This window comes from Helicoverpa armigera, chromosome 24, assembly GCF_030705265.1.
Source record: "Helicoverpa armigera isolate CAAS_96S chromosome 24, ASM3070526v1, whole genome shotgun sequence".
Classification (NCBI taxonomy): Eukaryota; Metazoa; Arthropoda; class Insecta; order Lepidoptera; family Noctuidae; genus Helicoverpa; species Helicoverpa armigera.
The window spans coordinates 5,002,092-5,019,889 of record NC_087143.1 but is presented as its reverse complement, the minus strand read 5'-3'; the positions used below and the strand labels follow the sequence as shown (position 1 = coordinate 5,019,889).

Sequence of the window (17,798 nt, the reverse complement as noted above, 5' to 3'; positions counted from 1 at the left end):
ACACTTAGTGGAACTTAGTTTTTCCTCTAAAAACTTGAGATATCAATAGATTATTAAGTTAACTTTAGTTTAATTTTTGCACAGTTTTTGATCTATATCTCAGAACGGACAAACATTTCAGCAAAGCTGTCATAGTAAATGTTGTTCTACATAAAAAGGCCTATCCAATGATATGTATGACATCGCTATTGGTGGGGTATACCAATCTGCCCAATGTCCTTTGTACGGACTAAACGTTTCCAACTCAAATACAATTAATGGAACAACTAGATAAAATAAAGCTAGACCAAGACGGTTAGCACTTAGTTCTGTTAATTAAGAGTCAATTGTATAGTTAGGGACACAAATCTGTCCGTTGTCTTGTCTTTAGTCGTTGCTGCTATTTGTATTGTTAAGTCGCAGAGTTGGAGGAATTTCAATTATTTTTAAACGATTTTCATTTAGGTCAGATACGTAAATGTTGTGCTTATTTAGTGCTGCATACAAACGGACTGCTTTAAATGCATTTAAATAAGACGGGTGGCCTATGTTCAGCAGTGGACGTCCTATGGCTGAGATGATGATGATGATGATTTAATTAAAAAGTCCACCCACATCATCGTCCTCCTTTCCTTATACAATTTTTTTTTGTAGTCGGCGAAACATACATCCCATACTTCTTTTTCTGTCGTCATATTACATGTAACATTCTCTCTTACATTATACAGTATCACACGACTTCTTAAGTCATCTGAAATTGCTTCAATTAATGCCGAATAATACCTATGTCTCAAAATATTTACGTCTAACCTTATCAAAAACATCAAACGTGATAAAAAATAAAACTCAACTGTAAAATTAAAGAAACTATTTATTTTAGCGAAGCAAATTATTAAATAAACCATTGCTCAGACAGTCACAAGATTAACGATCATCAGTAGGTATTTCAAGTCGTTACGGTACGTGACAATGGTATATAAATCAGAGACGAGCGCACTGGACTACAGTCTCCTAGAAATACTGGAACTGACAACTGATAAGATATTGTATTGTTGGAGGTACTAGTACAATATTAAACACTTCGGAATGCATCGTCATCATCCTCATATTTTTGTTTATTACTCTCTGTCTTCCTGTTAACAGCAATTTAAACAAAAAAACCTCGATTTCAGCAAACTTTTCAAATCACTTTATGACCGTCCTATACCGTGACTTCAACGGCCTTTTCGTCTATTGCAGACGATGTATTTGATGGTGTCTGTGATACAACGCCTTTCGCGACTGAACAGGCCGATACGAGAGCGACAATTCTTACCACAGGCTAGACAAGAGAAGTAACTGGACATAAGTGTCGAACCATGTTCATGTCTTTTCTATCTCTTGTCAGCAAGCACTCCGAACCAGGCTTCATCGCAAAATTTTATTATCTTCTGAATTATCCTCTTCATTGCGTTCATTTATTTCAATTTCAATAATACTTGCACCAAAGGTTGTAAAACATAACCAAGATTTTTAACACTAAAAGTTTTTTAAAAATCTTTTTCACCTTTTGCTGTCTCTTCCAGAAGTAGTAGGTGTAAAGTGAACTTTAACAAGAGCACACAATTAGGTGGCGCACGGGCGGCGCCGCGTGCTGCACTTGTGTTGTTTTATCTCGTTATGTTGTCAACACGTACAGATTTACTGCTTTGTTATTAGTGAAATTGTGCTGGGAAAGTGAATTGGCAGTTTTGTTTGTTTCCAGAATTTTTCGGGAAAGATTTTCCTGTGGCTGGACTGGCTTTGGGATGATTGATATTTTTAGTTACATAAAATTAGAAAATTATGTTAGCTATCTGTTTGTGGCTGAAAGATTTCTACAATAGTCAATGGAAATCAAGGAATAATAATTTTCATCTATTGAAGGTGGAGCAGTTAATCGGAGATAAAACAGCTAGAATGTAGTGTTTATAGTAAGTTAAAAAAAACAACAAGTAAACAAATCGACATGTAAAACACACACACATAATTTTTAACTCCTGCGCAGACACTTAAATCGCTGGCAATCCCAGACATCAACAACATATATTATTATCTAAAGTACGCAAGAAAACGACACAGATTTCAAAAGCAGTATTGAAGGAATAAATCACAAAAACTTTGACGTACAATAAGTAGTCGTAGAAGTAAGTTGAGAATGCTTTGTTCAAAATTGAGTATAGACATAGACTCTGTACCTATATGAATGTGTCTCATGGGAGTCGTTACTGGAAAACTTGTTCTGTTTTCAGAAATATCTTTTCATTGCTAAGTTGAAGTACAAGGCTGTCTTCATTAGAAAGGGGTGGCTTGTTATAAGTTGTGTGTTTTCTATACATTGGTATATTTTGTCTCCGTCATATCTTTACTGGATTTATCGACGCGTACAACTGCTGTTAAAAAATTGTTTTTTTTTTTTAATTAGTTTGTGCAACTTGTAGAGATTGCAAAAGAAAGCATTTTAATGTCCAAATAAACAGATTGTAAAAGTGCCATAGAAAACGAAAAAACTAATAAGATGTTGTTTGAAATTTATGAAAACTGCATATCATACCTGAAAACCCAAGACCACGGATGGCAGAATTGCAATTATTTGTAGTGGCATTGGTGAGATAATTATAATGCATCCACTATTTCAATCTGAACGTTTTTCAAATTTAATTCCACATTCTCAATTCATTGCTATCGAACTAAAGATTAATAACCATTAAATCCCCACGTACAAGTATTAAAACGAAGCTTTTAAACGTTCCAAACCACGGAAGACGCACTCCTTTTTATTTATAGCTCTTTGATGAAGTTTTAAGTCTATGGCGTTGTAAAATTTATAGCATAACCAGTATAGATAGAACTATCGTTTCTTCTGTAGATGTACTTCAGCGCTCCAGATTTCGATTGTTGAAGGGGGGATGGGAGGTCAAAGTAGTATGGTCGTGATTTTAGAGTGAGGACAGACTCTACAGATTGTTTGCTTCTCAGCGGTTTATGGAAGTAGATAATGGGAGCGTAGAAACGGCAGATGGGTCTTGGTCGAGGCTATGAAAAGTGCGGTAGGAATTCCTGAGATATTTTCTTACTGAACTGCAGTAGATTAAACTTATGGATCTTCTACATAAAACGTGTAATCTTTAAAGAACTCTTGACTGTTCATGTTAAATCTGATTCAATATAGGGTAATTATTATTAAGTGTGATTGAACTTGTCGATATTTAAGTTTCATTTGATTTGGTAATTAACAACAATATTTGTAGCTAAACCGCCAATAAATACTTACCCTACTAAATAATTTCATTTGTAATGTACCTACCTACAAGAATATCTAAATAAGTAACTGCCAGAAAACATACAAGACACGATGATTTAGAACCTACTATTAAAGTCATGAAATGGTGTGTCAGTGCAGTTTCTAAAATTAGGAGTTTTCTTTATTTTAACCAATATCCCGAGGGAGCTACTTCTTCAATGTAAAAACTCAGATCTTTGTTCGTAAAACATATAGCGAAGTAGTTGAAAAAAACATGTTAAGGCTTTAAAAGACTGGCACTCGAATGTTGGACCACAAGTCCCAATATATGACAAAACCAAAATGGAGTAATGCTAGAGAATAACCTTTCGTTTTTACTGGCCCAAACCTTGTCTTGGTAGGCAATTCGACCGCACTATGTTGGTCTTTGTTTCCAACTTTCTTGTTTCTCTTGCCTACTAGAGTTTGTATTCCTAAGATATATGAACGTTAAAATCTTTGCAAAAAGGATAATTCTTCTATAAAGTCGGTTCTCAGGTTACAATCTGAAATTGCCATCAAATGTGTCTTGAGTACTGAGTGATTGCTCGCCTTGAAATTCAATTTTATGTGTGAAAATTTGCAAGGATACAAAGGAATTGTCTTAAATAAAATATTATAAAAAGGACATACATATTTACAATTAAAATCTTATCTCTCATAATTATCACTATTTAATATTTTTGTTTTTGGTTAAGGTCCATTTTTATGACTCGAGTTTAAAGATGGTCACACTTTGTTACCTTAATTTAGTACAACAGTTAAGTAACAAATTGCATTAACACCTCGACCTAAGACTTATAATTCAAGACCGCATCAACATTGGTTCACAAGATTTGTTGTTAGCTGACCTTGGAAGAATAAAAAGCAGTTTTACAATATGCTAAGAAACTGGGGGAGTAAAATGCAATGAGTTAGCAGTATTTAAAGTTATACTTATCAAAAATATGTAAATATTTATTGTTTAATTGTATTTAGGATTAAGTTTAAGTAACTTATAATAATAAGCAAACATCGCACTCCGAGCCACAAGACACAAGCAGAGCTTAGTTTGTGGCTCGACGTCAACAACCAGAATGTAATGTTACTTTCTTGTCAATAAACATTATTTTAAGTTCATTTAATGGATATACACTCATGTGTAAAAGAAACTGCGCTTTTTGATAAAAGTTTTTTCAGTATGTCTATCAGACTTTATAATAAATTACCTGTAAAAATATTTCATTGAAAAGGCTTATTATTCAATTTCGGAATATTTAGATGATATTTTTAGTTAAATATATTGTTATGTTTTATTATAAGTTTAGTAGAAGTATTAAGTTTAGTTAGATTTATTATAGTTTTAGTAAGATTTCTAGTGTTAACTCAACATATTATAAAGATAATGTTAATAACTATATAGATTTTACCTAGTATTAGATACCTACTAATTATATCTGTACGCTCTACGAGCAGGGCATAGTGAAACATTATTATTATACTAATACCTTGTAACCTACCTATGTTCACAGAATAAAGAACTTTAACTTTAAACATTTCTAGAATAAAAATATTTTAGGTAACACCTGATTTTCTCTAGCCCTCGAAATGAAATCGGCACAGCAATTTTCAGTTATCAACTATAAAAGCTTAACTGACGGAAATATTTCTTCAATCTTTGCTTTTTTGATATATTTCATATTATGTAAACAAGTGTAATTCGATCTGAAAAGATGACAAAAAAAAAAAAAAAACAATAAAAGGTATTAATTAAAATATAAAATGTAATTTTTCAAAAAGCTCTTTACGACTACTTACAAAACTAAAATAAAAACACTTTTTGGTTTCGATATAAAATAAAACGCTTATATACAATTATTTACATTAAACCTACTTAACGTAATTATTGTAATAAGTTTCGTTTAATTGCAATGTTTTGCGATACAGATCTTTTTGATGGCTTAAAACTTTGAATGCTGGAAAATAATGCAAATTATAACATTTTGGGGGTCACTGGTATCTGAAGTGGCCTTGAAAGTCAATAGAGTTCATTTTTGCATTATTTTTTTATAACTTTTGAGTGATGCTATGAAGTATTGTTTTGCAGTGATATTGAAAACCCCGTGGTTGCCTTTGTCTCTCCCAATAGTTTTAACCTTAATTGGCAAAAAACACTTTTTCAGTTGGAGGAAAGCTCTGTCCTTATACATACTTATTTCAAATTGGTTCACATTGACTTCTTTTTGCATGGAACTGAAAGTAAACTAATAATATCCTATTAAATAGTTAGGTCCTAATACAATTATAACCATTCCTCTTTTATCATGTCTGAAGCCTTTTCAGCAATCATTATTGTTGGAGCATTTGTATTACCTCTAACAATCAATGGCATAATGGAAGCATCCACTACTCTAAGTTTCTCAATACCATAGACTCTTAATCTTGGGTCTACTACGGCTTCTTTGTCCCACTTAGGACCCATCTTGCAAGTTCCCACAGGATGAAAGATAGTGGCAGTGTACTGAATAAGAATACACGTATAGTACTCATCTGTTCCCCAAATATAATCTGAACAAGCCTGAACTGGTACTCTAACGTATCTAGCCCCACTCGCTCTAAATGCTTCAGTTTCTTCTAAACTCACAACGAATTTCAAGCCATCAATCAATGCTTCCATATCTTCCCTTTCAGTGAAAAATCTTGAGTAAATCAATGGTGGTCCAAATACTGGATCTGTGGTATTCAGCAAAATGAATCCTCTGCTTTTAGGAGTCAATAGTAAAGGTCTAGCCGATAACCCATCATAGAACGCTAAAGGAAATATATTTGTGGCCAAGTATGTAGTTGGGTCAGCATAAAAGTCTTTGACGTTTCTTCCATCGAAATGAAATTGCATATTTGGAACATCATCATGATAATATGTGCTCATGAAAGCAGTGCCAGTCAGTGTTCCAGTGGAAGCTAAAGGTCCATTTTTAGGCAAAGATTGGTCATGGAACTTGTGAATTTCATTCATTAGTTGTTCTCCACTCACAGCTGTTGATGTTTTATTTGAAAGCGCCAAAGTTAAAGCATCGGTCGTAATGTGATCCTGCAGATTACTGCCCACACTTAATTCAGATAGCACGGGAATATTAAGGCTCTTTAAGTGATATTTTGGTCCAATGCCAGATAACATCAGCAGTTTTGGTGAATTAATTGTGCCACCGCTTAGAATGACTTCTTTATCTGCATGAGCTGCGAATATTTCTCCATTCTTTACGTATTCAACTCCATATGTTTCCTTTGTGATGGGGTCAATGAGGACTTTAGTTGCGAAAGCATTGGTTATTATGTGAATGTTTGGTCTTTTATGTCTTATTGGGGATATGTAAGCTTTGTTGGCGGAATTTCTTTGACCTTGTTTTGTTGTTGTTTGGGCTATGTCTGTTCCTAATTGATTCTCGCCGTTGAAATCAGTGATTGGTAAGCCTTTTTCTTTGAAGGCTTCTACTAACATCAAAGAGTTGATATCTAAGTATTTGAAACGCTCTACGTTTATAGGGCCTCCAGTTGCGTGGTAGTGAGTATCATGGGCTTCGACGTCTCTATTGTTTTCTGCTTTCTTGAAGTACGGCAGCACCTGTAACGTATAAGCAAATACTATTTTAACTGTTTACTTGCAACAAAACATCCCGAGACAACATTTGATTAACTAAATTGTAAGCAAAGTATTTACTATGGAATATTGATCACATATTTTCCTACTAAATGAAAAAGGGAGTCATAGCTTCGAACACTCATAGTTTCAATGATGATACAAAGATATCCCACCCTACCCCACATGGAGACGAACATAAAGTGACCTTATTACTAGTAAAACACGTACCTCTCTATAACTCCACCCATGGTTGCCCAGCTCCTCCCAGCTGTCGTAATCTCTCCTGTTACCTCTCATGTATATCATATAGTTTATGGCACTCGATCCTCCCATAGTCTTCCCTCTGAAACACCATGAGATCAAAGGTTAATGACCTAAAATACCAGTCTGCTTGATACACCAAATTATGAAATCGCTGCTTTTACATACGTGTAATTGGATTCGATATTTATTTTGGTACCATTAGTAAAATTATGGACATGAAAATGTATGAGTATTTAAAATAAAAGTTAATTTTCATCACAGGAAACTAAAAATATTTTATTTCAGATAATTATGACTTTATTTAGTGTTTGATGACGAAAGGTATCAGATATACCAATTGTTTTATGGGTGAAAATATAAAAGAACATGATTTTCGACAGACATTATTCGATTTCATAATTTAGTTGACAAGCGTGTTATGTTTTTGTAGCTAAAACGAAAACAGTACTTTTTAGTAACACTATATTATACACGTGCAAAAAAAAAATACACACAACAACAAAAAATATAAAACAAATAAATAAAACCAAATGCTACACAAGTCATATTTTCTAAATACACAAAAACAAAAATATTCTACAAAATAGTGCGTCAACAAATAAGTGCCCAAATATTGCTATTCTATGATACTCATGTTAACTCACTTAAAATAACATAAAACATAAAAACACAACTACAGGTAACGACTACTGAAAAAACATGAATCGAAAAACGTTTGATAAGTTATAAAGAAAAATATTACAACACAAACGAATAAATATTCATTCAATTTTCAACAAAGACGAAAATAACGTGAAAAAATATATAAAAAAGTATCTTTGATAAAGCTAATAAAACTTGTATTTTATTTACTTGGTTATTCTTAAACAAATACTCGTGTTATTGATACTTGAAATAAATACGAAGGTAAATAAAAATAGAAAGAAATATAAAAGGTAGGACTCAAAAAATGTGATGATGTCACGTCGTGCATCGAAGTGGCTTTTTTCCAATTTAAAAACTGTCAGAGCCAGAAGAATTTTGATGCGAAAACTTTTCTGCAGTACAGGTAAGATGCAATAGGTCAGTTAAAATAAAAATACGAATTCTAGGGAAAGAGTAGCTGCATTGAAAAGTTTTGATGAACAAGACACTAACTGCAAAAACTTGTAGCTTTGAACTTTATTTCCATTTACTGATTCCATTTTTTTTTGTTACCTCGATTTTTTATTTTAATTTAAAAAAAAGTTTAAGTTATCTGTCAAAGTTATATAAATGTGACTTATACTGTCATATCAATTTATAAAATTCCAGCCAATTCACAATCACAAGTTTTGTTCATTATAAAAGAGACACACAACCCAGACTAATTTATCAAAAAACAGTAGATACTCTAATCAACTCTAGAGTATTAAAATTAATAAATGTACGTCTATGTTAGTAACATTTAAAATACTACTAAATAAAATCTACGACGAATAACGTTAAGTCCAACATCTATTTTACGTAAAAAATGTAATACTTTCACTTACCCAGCCGATGATATAATTGCTGTTTATGAAATTAAAATAAATGGTTGGAGAAAATAAAAGAAAATTAATTCTTTGGCAAAAAAATATATTTAAACTTAAGCTACTAAGGTATAAAAAACATATACATAATAAATGAATGACTATGTAAAATGCAAGGCATCTTAATGTCGAAGTGATTAAATTTAAAGGAGCTGAAAATGATCATCAAACATTTTATTTTGTACTCTCTTCTATGCACTAGTTATTAAAACTATTCAAATAAATAATCTACGTGATTGTTTTACACTTTTAAAGCTTTTATTGGGATTATTGGTGTTTTTTTGGTAGCAGCTCAAAGCTTGAATTTGTAGCCGGTTCATGGCAATAGGCTGGCCGTATCTTGACATTGACGGATTGTTGACAAAAATATAGGCCAACTCTTCACAGCATTTCCAATACTTTATCGTACCTATCCACATTTCGTCTATCAGTATTGCTCATTAAATATTAACGCGGCGATCCCCAATAAACGGTATCCCAATCTTCTTTGATCATATCAGCGACTTTCTCTCCAATCATTATACAGGGGGCGTTAGTGTTCCCTCTAACAATATGAGGCATTATGGAAGCATCCGCAACCCTCAAATTTTGAACACCATAAACTTTTAATCTTGCATCCACTACAGCATTCTCATCATATCTTGGACCCATCTTGCAAGTTCCAGCGGGATGGTATATAGTGCCTGTATAACTTTTAATAATACAAGCAAAGTATCTGGAAGTACCCCAAGCATGTGCTGTACACGGTGCCACACGCTTTCTTATAAACTTAACTTTATTTTCTCTAAAAGCTTTAGTCTTTTCCAGTTTACCTGCGAACTTTAACGCCGCTACCAAAGTATCTAAATCATTTTTCGCTGTGAAAAATCTTGGGTAAATCAGAGGTTGGCCAAAGACAGGATGAGTTCTGTTTAAAGTTAAATATCCTCGGCTTTCAGGGTGCAAAAGAATCGGTCTGACGTTAATACTATCGTAAAATGCAAACGGAAATATGTTTGTGGCTAAATATGTGGTAGGATCCTTAAAGAAATCTTTTTGATTTCTGCCGTCGAAATGAAATTGAATATCTGGGATAGTTTCGTCATCGAGAGCATACTTTGTTCGATGAAAAGCTGTCATATGTAAAGGTCCTGTAGCCGAAATCTCATTAAATCTAGTTCCATATTTTTTGAAGTTTTGTATTGTCTGCAACATTAATTTATCAGCTAATAGTGTTGATGTTTCATTGCTGAGAGCCATTAATACTGCTTCTGTAGTAGCATGATCTTGCAGATTATATCCAACCTTTAAATCTATCACCACAGGAATGTTCAATTTATCTAATTCTTCTTTTGGTCCGATTCCAGATAGCATTAAAATTTTTGGACTGTTCAAAGCACCTGCGCTGATTATTATTTCTTTTGTAGCATAAGCTTCATGATAGACACCATTTTTAAAGTACTGTACTCCATAAGCGGTACTGTACTCCTTATGATCTTTGGCTATAAGTATTTTAGTAACTTGAGCGTTTGTTTTGATTATGAGATTACGTCGTTCTTTGCGTATAGGTTTTATGAAAGCATCATTAGCTGAGACTCTTTTGCCGTCTTTTGTAGTTGTTTGAGTAGTCATGGTCCCGAGCTGTCGTCTTCCATTAAAATCAATTAATGGGAACCCCTTCTCATGAAACGCTTTAATGAGCATTACAACATTCGGATCGGTGTACTCAAATCTTTCTACATTGAGGGGCCCGCCAACTGAATGGTAATCAATATCGTTAGCTTCAACGTTCATGTTGTTTTCAGATTTCTTGAAGTAATGTAACACCTGAAAATAGAACACGTAAGTCTCTTCAAATACTGATTGATCAAAAAAACAATAGATACCTACTTTTCTGTCTCAAGTAATTTCTAGTAAATTCGATCAGAAATAGGATTGTAACAATAGCAAATAGATTTATTTTAAGTAGCAAAGCTATTGCAAGAATCAATTTAATCTTGGAAATTTTCCTAGTATTTGCTTGAAAGCTTTTAAAAACTGAAGTTGAAAATGAGCTTCGGCTATAAAACGTGGTGCTACTTACTTCTGCGAAACTCCAGCCTTCATTGCCGAGAGCTGCCCACTCGTCGTAATCTTTTTTATTACCTCTCATGTAAACCACATAATTAATAGAGCTTGAACCCCCCATAACTCGACCACTGGAATGTCAGAATTAGTGAGTAAATGTGGTTTTGATATGATTAATAATAAAACTATTTTATTGATAAGGTTTTAGTAGTAAAGCTAATGAGAAATTAATGTTATTGTTATATTGGTTATACATATAAATGTTATTTTTATGAATTTTGGTTGCATATTTTTTTGCGTTTTTCTGGAAATCAAAACTCAGACAGAAATATGTTAAAGTTTCAATTATTACTACTTGTCGGCCTACTGGCCTATTAACCAATTTGAATTTGGAGTACTTAAAAAGAATAATATAAAAGTGGTTGTCTGTGTTGTGTCATATCATTGTGCTTTCATGAAAATGTATTTATAATTTTCTCCTAAATAAATATTATTGTGAATTCCATTGTGCGTTATTCTCTGGGGTGGGAAGAAGCTCCCACTAACAGGTCATGGCCCAGACGACGTTTACATCGAAAATTGAGAATTTGAATGGCACAAATTATGAAACCTGGAAGGTTCAAGTGCAGGCGTTGCTCACGAGAAATCAGGTATGGAAATACGTAAATGGAACTATACCTAAGCCGGACTCAGTAGTGGAGTCGTGCGCATGGTCTGATAAAGACGATATGGCAAAGGCTGATTTGATAATGGCAATGTGTCCAAGTGAGCTTAAACACGTAAGAGGGTGTGAAACGTCGCACGAGATATGAAGAAAATTGGAGAAAACGTATGCATCTAAAGGTCCCGTAAGAAAGGCAAGTCTGTTAAAGAAGTTAACGTTGAGCCGCATGAAGGAAGGAGATGACGTACAGAGTCACCTGAATAATTTCTTCGAAGCTGCGAATATGTTAAGTGATATGGGTGTAGAAATACACGAAGACTTGATGTCTATCTTATTACTGTATAGCTTGCCAGAGAGTTACGAAAATTTTAGATGTTCTATGGAGAGCAGAGACGAACTACCAAACATAGAGGTACTAAAGATTAAGATCTTGGAGAAGGCAAATAGCTCGACTTCTACTGAAATGAAAAGTATTGAAGGAGCCATGTATGCCAAGAATAAAGGATTTAAAAAGAACTCGAACCGTAAAGAACAAAATACAAAGAGTAAATTTATATTTAAATGTTATAAGTGTCATGGAGTTGGACATAAATATTCAGAATGTAAAATGAATCAAAAGAATGATGACGCGAGATGTGCAACAGAATACAACAAGGAGGACAGTATTTTTGATATTCTTTTTAGTTGTACGAATTTTTCTAATAATTTACAAATTAAAAAGAATGACTGGATCCTTGATAGTGGCTGTACATCGCATTTATGTAACGATTTATATAAATTTACAGATAATTTTTGTATTTTACAGGATAAACTGAACTTAGCATCAAATCTGTCGACGGATGTAAAGGGCAAAGGTGACGTAAGGTTGTCAGCATCAGGCAGGAGGCTTATTTTGAAGAATACTCTGTATGTACCAGATCTTCGTAGTAATTTATTATCTGTAGCGAGGATTGCAGACAATGGGTATGAAGTTCAATTTCATAAAGATAGGGCCTATATTAATTCGTCAAACGGAAATACTGTAATGACAGCCGAACGTGTAGGAAATCTTTACGTTTTTAAGAGATTGGATGAACAAGCATATTTTATTGCTGATCCAATCGACATAGTAGAGTGGCATAGTCGCATAGGTCACTTAAATGGTAAAGATCTCTTAGAGTTGTTGAACCATTGCGGATATAATACTAAGGAGGCAGATTTAAGTAAAATATCGAATTGTGATGTTTGTGCTAAGGGAAAAATGAGTTCGTTACCTTTTTTGAGATCGGGTGGTCCATGTAATGAATTATTACGTATTGTTCATTCCGATATAGTAGGTCCTTTAAAAACACAGTCAATTGGCGGAGCGAAATATTTTGTAACTTTTATTGACGACAGTACCCGTTGGTGTGAAGTATATTTACTTGGAAAGAAAAGTGCATTGTTTAGCGCATTTAAGCTATACAAAAGTCATGCTGAAAGACTCACAGGAAAGAAAATTAAATTCCTTCAATCTGACAACGGCGGTGAATACTGTAGTCGAGAATTTGATGAATTTTTAAATCAAGAAGGCATTCAAAGAAGGCTGAGTATTTCACGATCACCTCAAATGAACGGAGTCAGTGAACGAATGAACAGAACTTTACTTGAAATGGCTAGATGCATGTTATTATCTTCTGGTTTGTCCGTAGGATTTTGGGCGGATGCTGTTGTGACTGCGTGCTACATACGCAATCGTTGTCCAACGAGTAGTCTAAATGGTGGTATTCCATTTGAAAAATGGACTGGAACTAAAGTCGACTTATCCAACATAAGAAGTTTTGGAGCAAAAGCCTATATTTTAGACAAGGATCCAACGAAAGACAAATTCGATGCTCGTGCTAAGGAGGGAGTTTTTGTCGGGTATCCGAGATGTACGAAAGGATACCGAATTTGGATACCAGGTGAACATAAAGTCGTTGAAGCTCGTGATGTTAAATTTGTTCCCAAAGAGGAACCAAAACAGTTTCATCAGAAGGTTGAACTGGAAGTTGAAGATTCACATTCAAATGCGAAAATTCCAGTTACTACTGAATTCTATACTTATTTACCTGCCACGCATGAGACATTGACAGGCGCTGGTGATCAATCCAATGAAAGAATTCATACGGATGTTGTACGTTGTGCCCCTGAGATTGATTGTCACGGCAATGGAGATGGTTGTCCTGGTGATGTACATTCAGAGGTCGAGCCAGCTAATGAGGGAAATAATACGCAACAAGTTATCCTGAAAAGAGCCGCTGGAAGACCGAAACTTGTAAAGGGAGAACGTGGTCGCCCAAGAAAAGTATATAATATGGTAGAAGTTCAAGAACAAGAAACTGAACTGCATGAAAAAATGCACCCGGACTCAATGGAACCTGTAGAAGGTATACAGGGTGATATTAATCAAAATGTAGATGAGGAAGAGTTTTTCTCAGCGATGGCTGAAATATCACTTGAACAGGCTTTATCAAGCGATGAGAGTGAAAAATGGCAAGAAGCAATTTTATCTGAGATCAAAAGTTTAGTGAAGAACGAAACCTGGGATATTGTTAAGAAACCAAAAGATCGAGAGATTGTGGGCTGTCGCTATATCTTGACAACTAAACTGAATGTCGATATGACATCAAAGAAGAAAGCTCATCTAGTAGCAAAGGGTTATAGTCAACGTTATGGTGTAGATTATCACCAAACTTATGCCCCAGTAGCGAGACTTGAAACTATCAGACTTTTAATGGCACTAGCGGTAGAATTGAATTTAGAAGTCCATCAACTAGATATCAATACTGCTTATTTAAACGGCAAAATCGACGAAAAGGTATATATGCGGATACCAAAGATGTTAGAAGAAAACCTTCATACGCTGATCCAGAGAGAGGGAGAGGGCTCAGAAATTGGAAAGCGTGCTAATAAAATGTTAGTGGATCTTCAAGCTGGAGGAGATGCCTGTCTCTTAAAGCGTTCATTGTATGGTTTAAAGCAAGCGGGACGACAGTGGTATATTAGATTAGATGAAACACTTCGTCGAATGAATCTGAAACCAAGCAAAAATGAACCGTGTCTATATTATCAGCGGAGGAAGGATGGAACAGTTTTGATAGTTGTTATATATGTTGATGACATTTTAGTTGCTTGTAATGATCTTATTTTGATACAAGAATTTAAGAAGAAATTAGCTGATGATTTTGTGTTAAAGGATTTTGGACCAGCCAAATATTGTTTGGGTATAGAGATAGTGAAGGAAGACGGTGTAATAAGTCTATCACAGCGTAAATATATCCAAGACACATTAAAGAAGTTTGCAATGACGGACTGCAAAACCGTATCGACGCCTTTTGAGGTGGGACTAAATTTTGCAGCTCCAAAGCGTCACGAAGAATACAAGGAAAAGGAACCGTGGCCATATCGCGAACTTCTAGGAACATTGATGTATTTGAGTGTTGCCACAAGGCCTGACATTGCTAATACAGTTTCAAAGTTAGCTCAATTTGCAACTTGTCCAAATCATACTCATTGGATTTCCGCTAAACGAGTTCTTCGATATCTAAAGAAGACTATTGACTACCGATTAACATTTAGAAAAACAGGAAAGTCGTTAACGGGTTACTCAGACGCTGATTGGGGTAACTCATTAATTGATCGGAAATCATACTCCGGTTACGCTTTTATATTAGGAGGAGCTACAATTTCATGGCGATCGCAAAAGCAAAGATCAGTGGCTACATCCTCAACCGAGGCTGAGTATATAAGTCTTAGCGAAGGTATGAAAGAGGCTCTTTACCTCAGTAGTTTGTTGAAAGAAATAGGTCTGTTAAACTTATCAAAAACTACGATGTATGCTGACAACCAGGGGGCGATATATATTGCAAACGATACCGGCTACCATGCCCGTAGCAAACATATAGATATAAGGTATCATTTTATTAGGGATGTATTGAAGGGTGATGTTGTAGAGTTGAAGCATCTGCCGACAGATTTGATGTTAGCCGATGTATTAACTAAAGCTTTACCCGCGATTAAACACTATAAGTGTACTTCAGGCTTGGGGCTAGTATAGTAAAATTGAGGGGGCGTGTTAAAGTTTCAATTATTACTACTTGTCGGCCTACTGGCCTATTAACCAATTTGAATTTGGAGTACTTAAAAAGAATAATATAAAAGTGGTTGTCTGTGTTGTGTCATATCATTGTGCTTTCATGAAAATGTATTTATAATTTTCTCCTAAATAAATATTATTGTGAATTCCATTGTGCGTTATTCTCTGGGGTGGGAAGAAGCTCCCACTAACAAAATAAATAATTGTAAAGTCATATACCTATTTGTGCATGTAGAAAGAAGATCTAAAAACAATAATGCCAGAATGTTTTTGTAATACAATTGCATTATAATTTCAAATTTTAAAGATCATTCTCGATACGAAATCACGGGAAAAAAGACTAAGTCTAAATATAATTGACCTTTAATAGAATTTCTTATTACTTTAATCTAAAAAGTAGCCAATAAAACCAAAGCCACTCTCTAAAACGATTTGCAAACAAAATTAACATTTTCGATTCCCAAATGTTTTCTCTTCAACATAATCTCAATTAAGATTATGAATAAAATTATTTGTTTTATTCAACCACTTATGGGTGCTAAATCATTTCGTTGAAACGCTTTTATTTTTAAAGAAGTAATTTTTCTTCGAGCATGGAAAATAGTGCAAAAGTTCTTAAATGTTATGGAACTCCGATTGCAATCTTAGACAACCCTTTATTGAAATTTTAGTTTTGATTGTTGAGTTAAATCTAAAAATAGTTGAATGTACAAATTAATTAATATTATGATGGGTAAAACAACCAAAAGATCGGGAAACCAAAATTATTTTCAAAATATTGACTTATTTACTTCTGTGAAATTCTCCAGTGCGTTCTGGTTTAATATAATTTAAATACATATCAAACAACAATAAATGAATTCAGTACAGATTGTACGGACGATTAATTTTCACCACAGGACCGTCACTTTATTCCTAGTGCTGATTACTGTAGCAGCTAGATTATAAGAAAGCTAAAAATTGTGAACAAATGACAGATTAACACGATGTTGATCAGGCGAAGAAACCAGACTCTTTGGGTTAAGAGTCTATCAGGTGCAGAAAACATCTAGACGTCTCCAAAATTACGTAATTATCTATTCCTCCTCCTAAAACGGATCTTGCAGTGTTTTGGGAAATATTCTCAATTTCATAATTCTCTCCGATTCGTCGAATGCTAAAGATAACATTCTTAGGGAAAGTTGCACCATTTAACTATATGTATAATTGAACTATATATACCTTTTTTTTTCCGACGTCAAAAATCATCAAATGACCCCTCCCGCTGTGGGTTAGCAGCGGTGAGGGAGTGTCAGACTCTTACTGACTAAAAACCGTCGTGTTCCGTCATAGGCCTTTTATGTACCAGGGCCTATAACTATATATACCTTACTGTAGTCAAATTGCCGATCTGACCAATTGATAGCAATTTCACGACTGGATAATAATATGGTGCAACTCAACCTTAGTTATCCTAAAAATCGATACATACCTCAACCACGCGCAAGTTTGACCCCTCTGCGCTCTGCAGGTCATCTCCTCAGGCTGTGTTCTATAGTTCCAGTCGATGCTAGACCTGCCTAACGCAGGGGCGAAGGCCGGGACGCTGGTAACCTCGGGTTCTTCGGGGCCGGCTTCTATTAGCAGGACCTGAGAAGGGAATAGACATGAAAATAAAAGCTACTATAACGTATAAATTTATATTTGGGGTTCGGACATCTCAGGAAAGATAATCCTTGTCTAAATCATTTTGCTGCCAATTTAAACTTTAAAAAAAAAAAAAAAACAATGATGACTGCTTTGTATGGCTTCTATAAGGGTATACTAGTTGAAAGACCCTTTATTTGCCATTCTGACAGTTACTAACTGTATAATACACCAAGTGGCGCAAACATTTAAGAAAAATAAATAAATGGCGTAATAGGACTAAATAATACCAGTCCAACCTTCCTGGAACACAACGTGGATTCATTGGTCCAAAACAAAAATAAAAATGTAATATTATTTTCTAATATTACCTACACAAAATGTCCAGTTCGAAGCCAAAAAAGATTACGTAAACGGTAGACGATCGTAGTAAATTTTCTTAGAGTCAGCATGAACGCAAAAATCCTCGATTTTCCTTACGAAAATATTGCCGTATGATTATTACCATATCATATTGATATGTATAAAGAATCGGTGAAATATTTTATGCTTCGTGTGATTTATTTTAGGTTGGAATTTAGTGCGCAGGAAATGGCTTCTTGGGTTGATTTCGGAAATAATTTATTTTCTCTTTCCGTACCTACAAGAAGGCT

The 17,798-nt window shown here is 34.4% G+C and overlaps 1 protein-coding gene across 2 annotated transcripts in view; it reads right to left on the bottom strand.

Moving 5' to 3' along the window:
- Positions 1 to 5,054: 5,054 nt before the first annotated feature.
- Positions 5,055 to 17,798, bottom strand: part of LOC110382933 (glucose dehydrogenase [FAD, quinone]) — a 28,709-nt gene continuing 15,965 nt past the window's right edge. Inside the window, exons 2-4 of one of the 2 annotated variants that reach the window (XM_049850296.2) lie at positions 16,991 to 17,148; positions 7,128 to 7,242; positions 5,055 to 6,881 (exon numbers count right to left, since the gene is read on the bottom strand). In XM_049850296.2, the coding sequence (XP_049706253.2) occupies positions 5,562 to 6,881; positions 7,128 to 7,242; positions 16,991 to 17,148 (1,593 nt within the window). In that variant the 3' untranslated portion in view covers positions 5,055 to 5,561. Of the gene's footprint in view, positions 6,882 to 7,127; positions 7,243 to 8,703; positions 10,520 to 10,775; positions 10,891 to 16,990; positions 17,149 to 17,798 lie in introns of those variants that run through there. The other variant, XM_049850295.2, reaches the window with a different exon arrangement.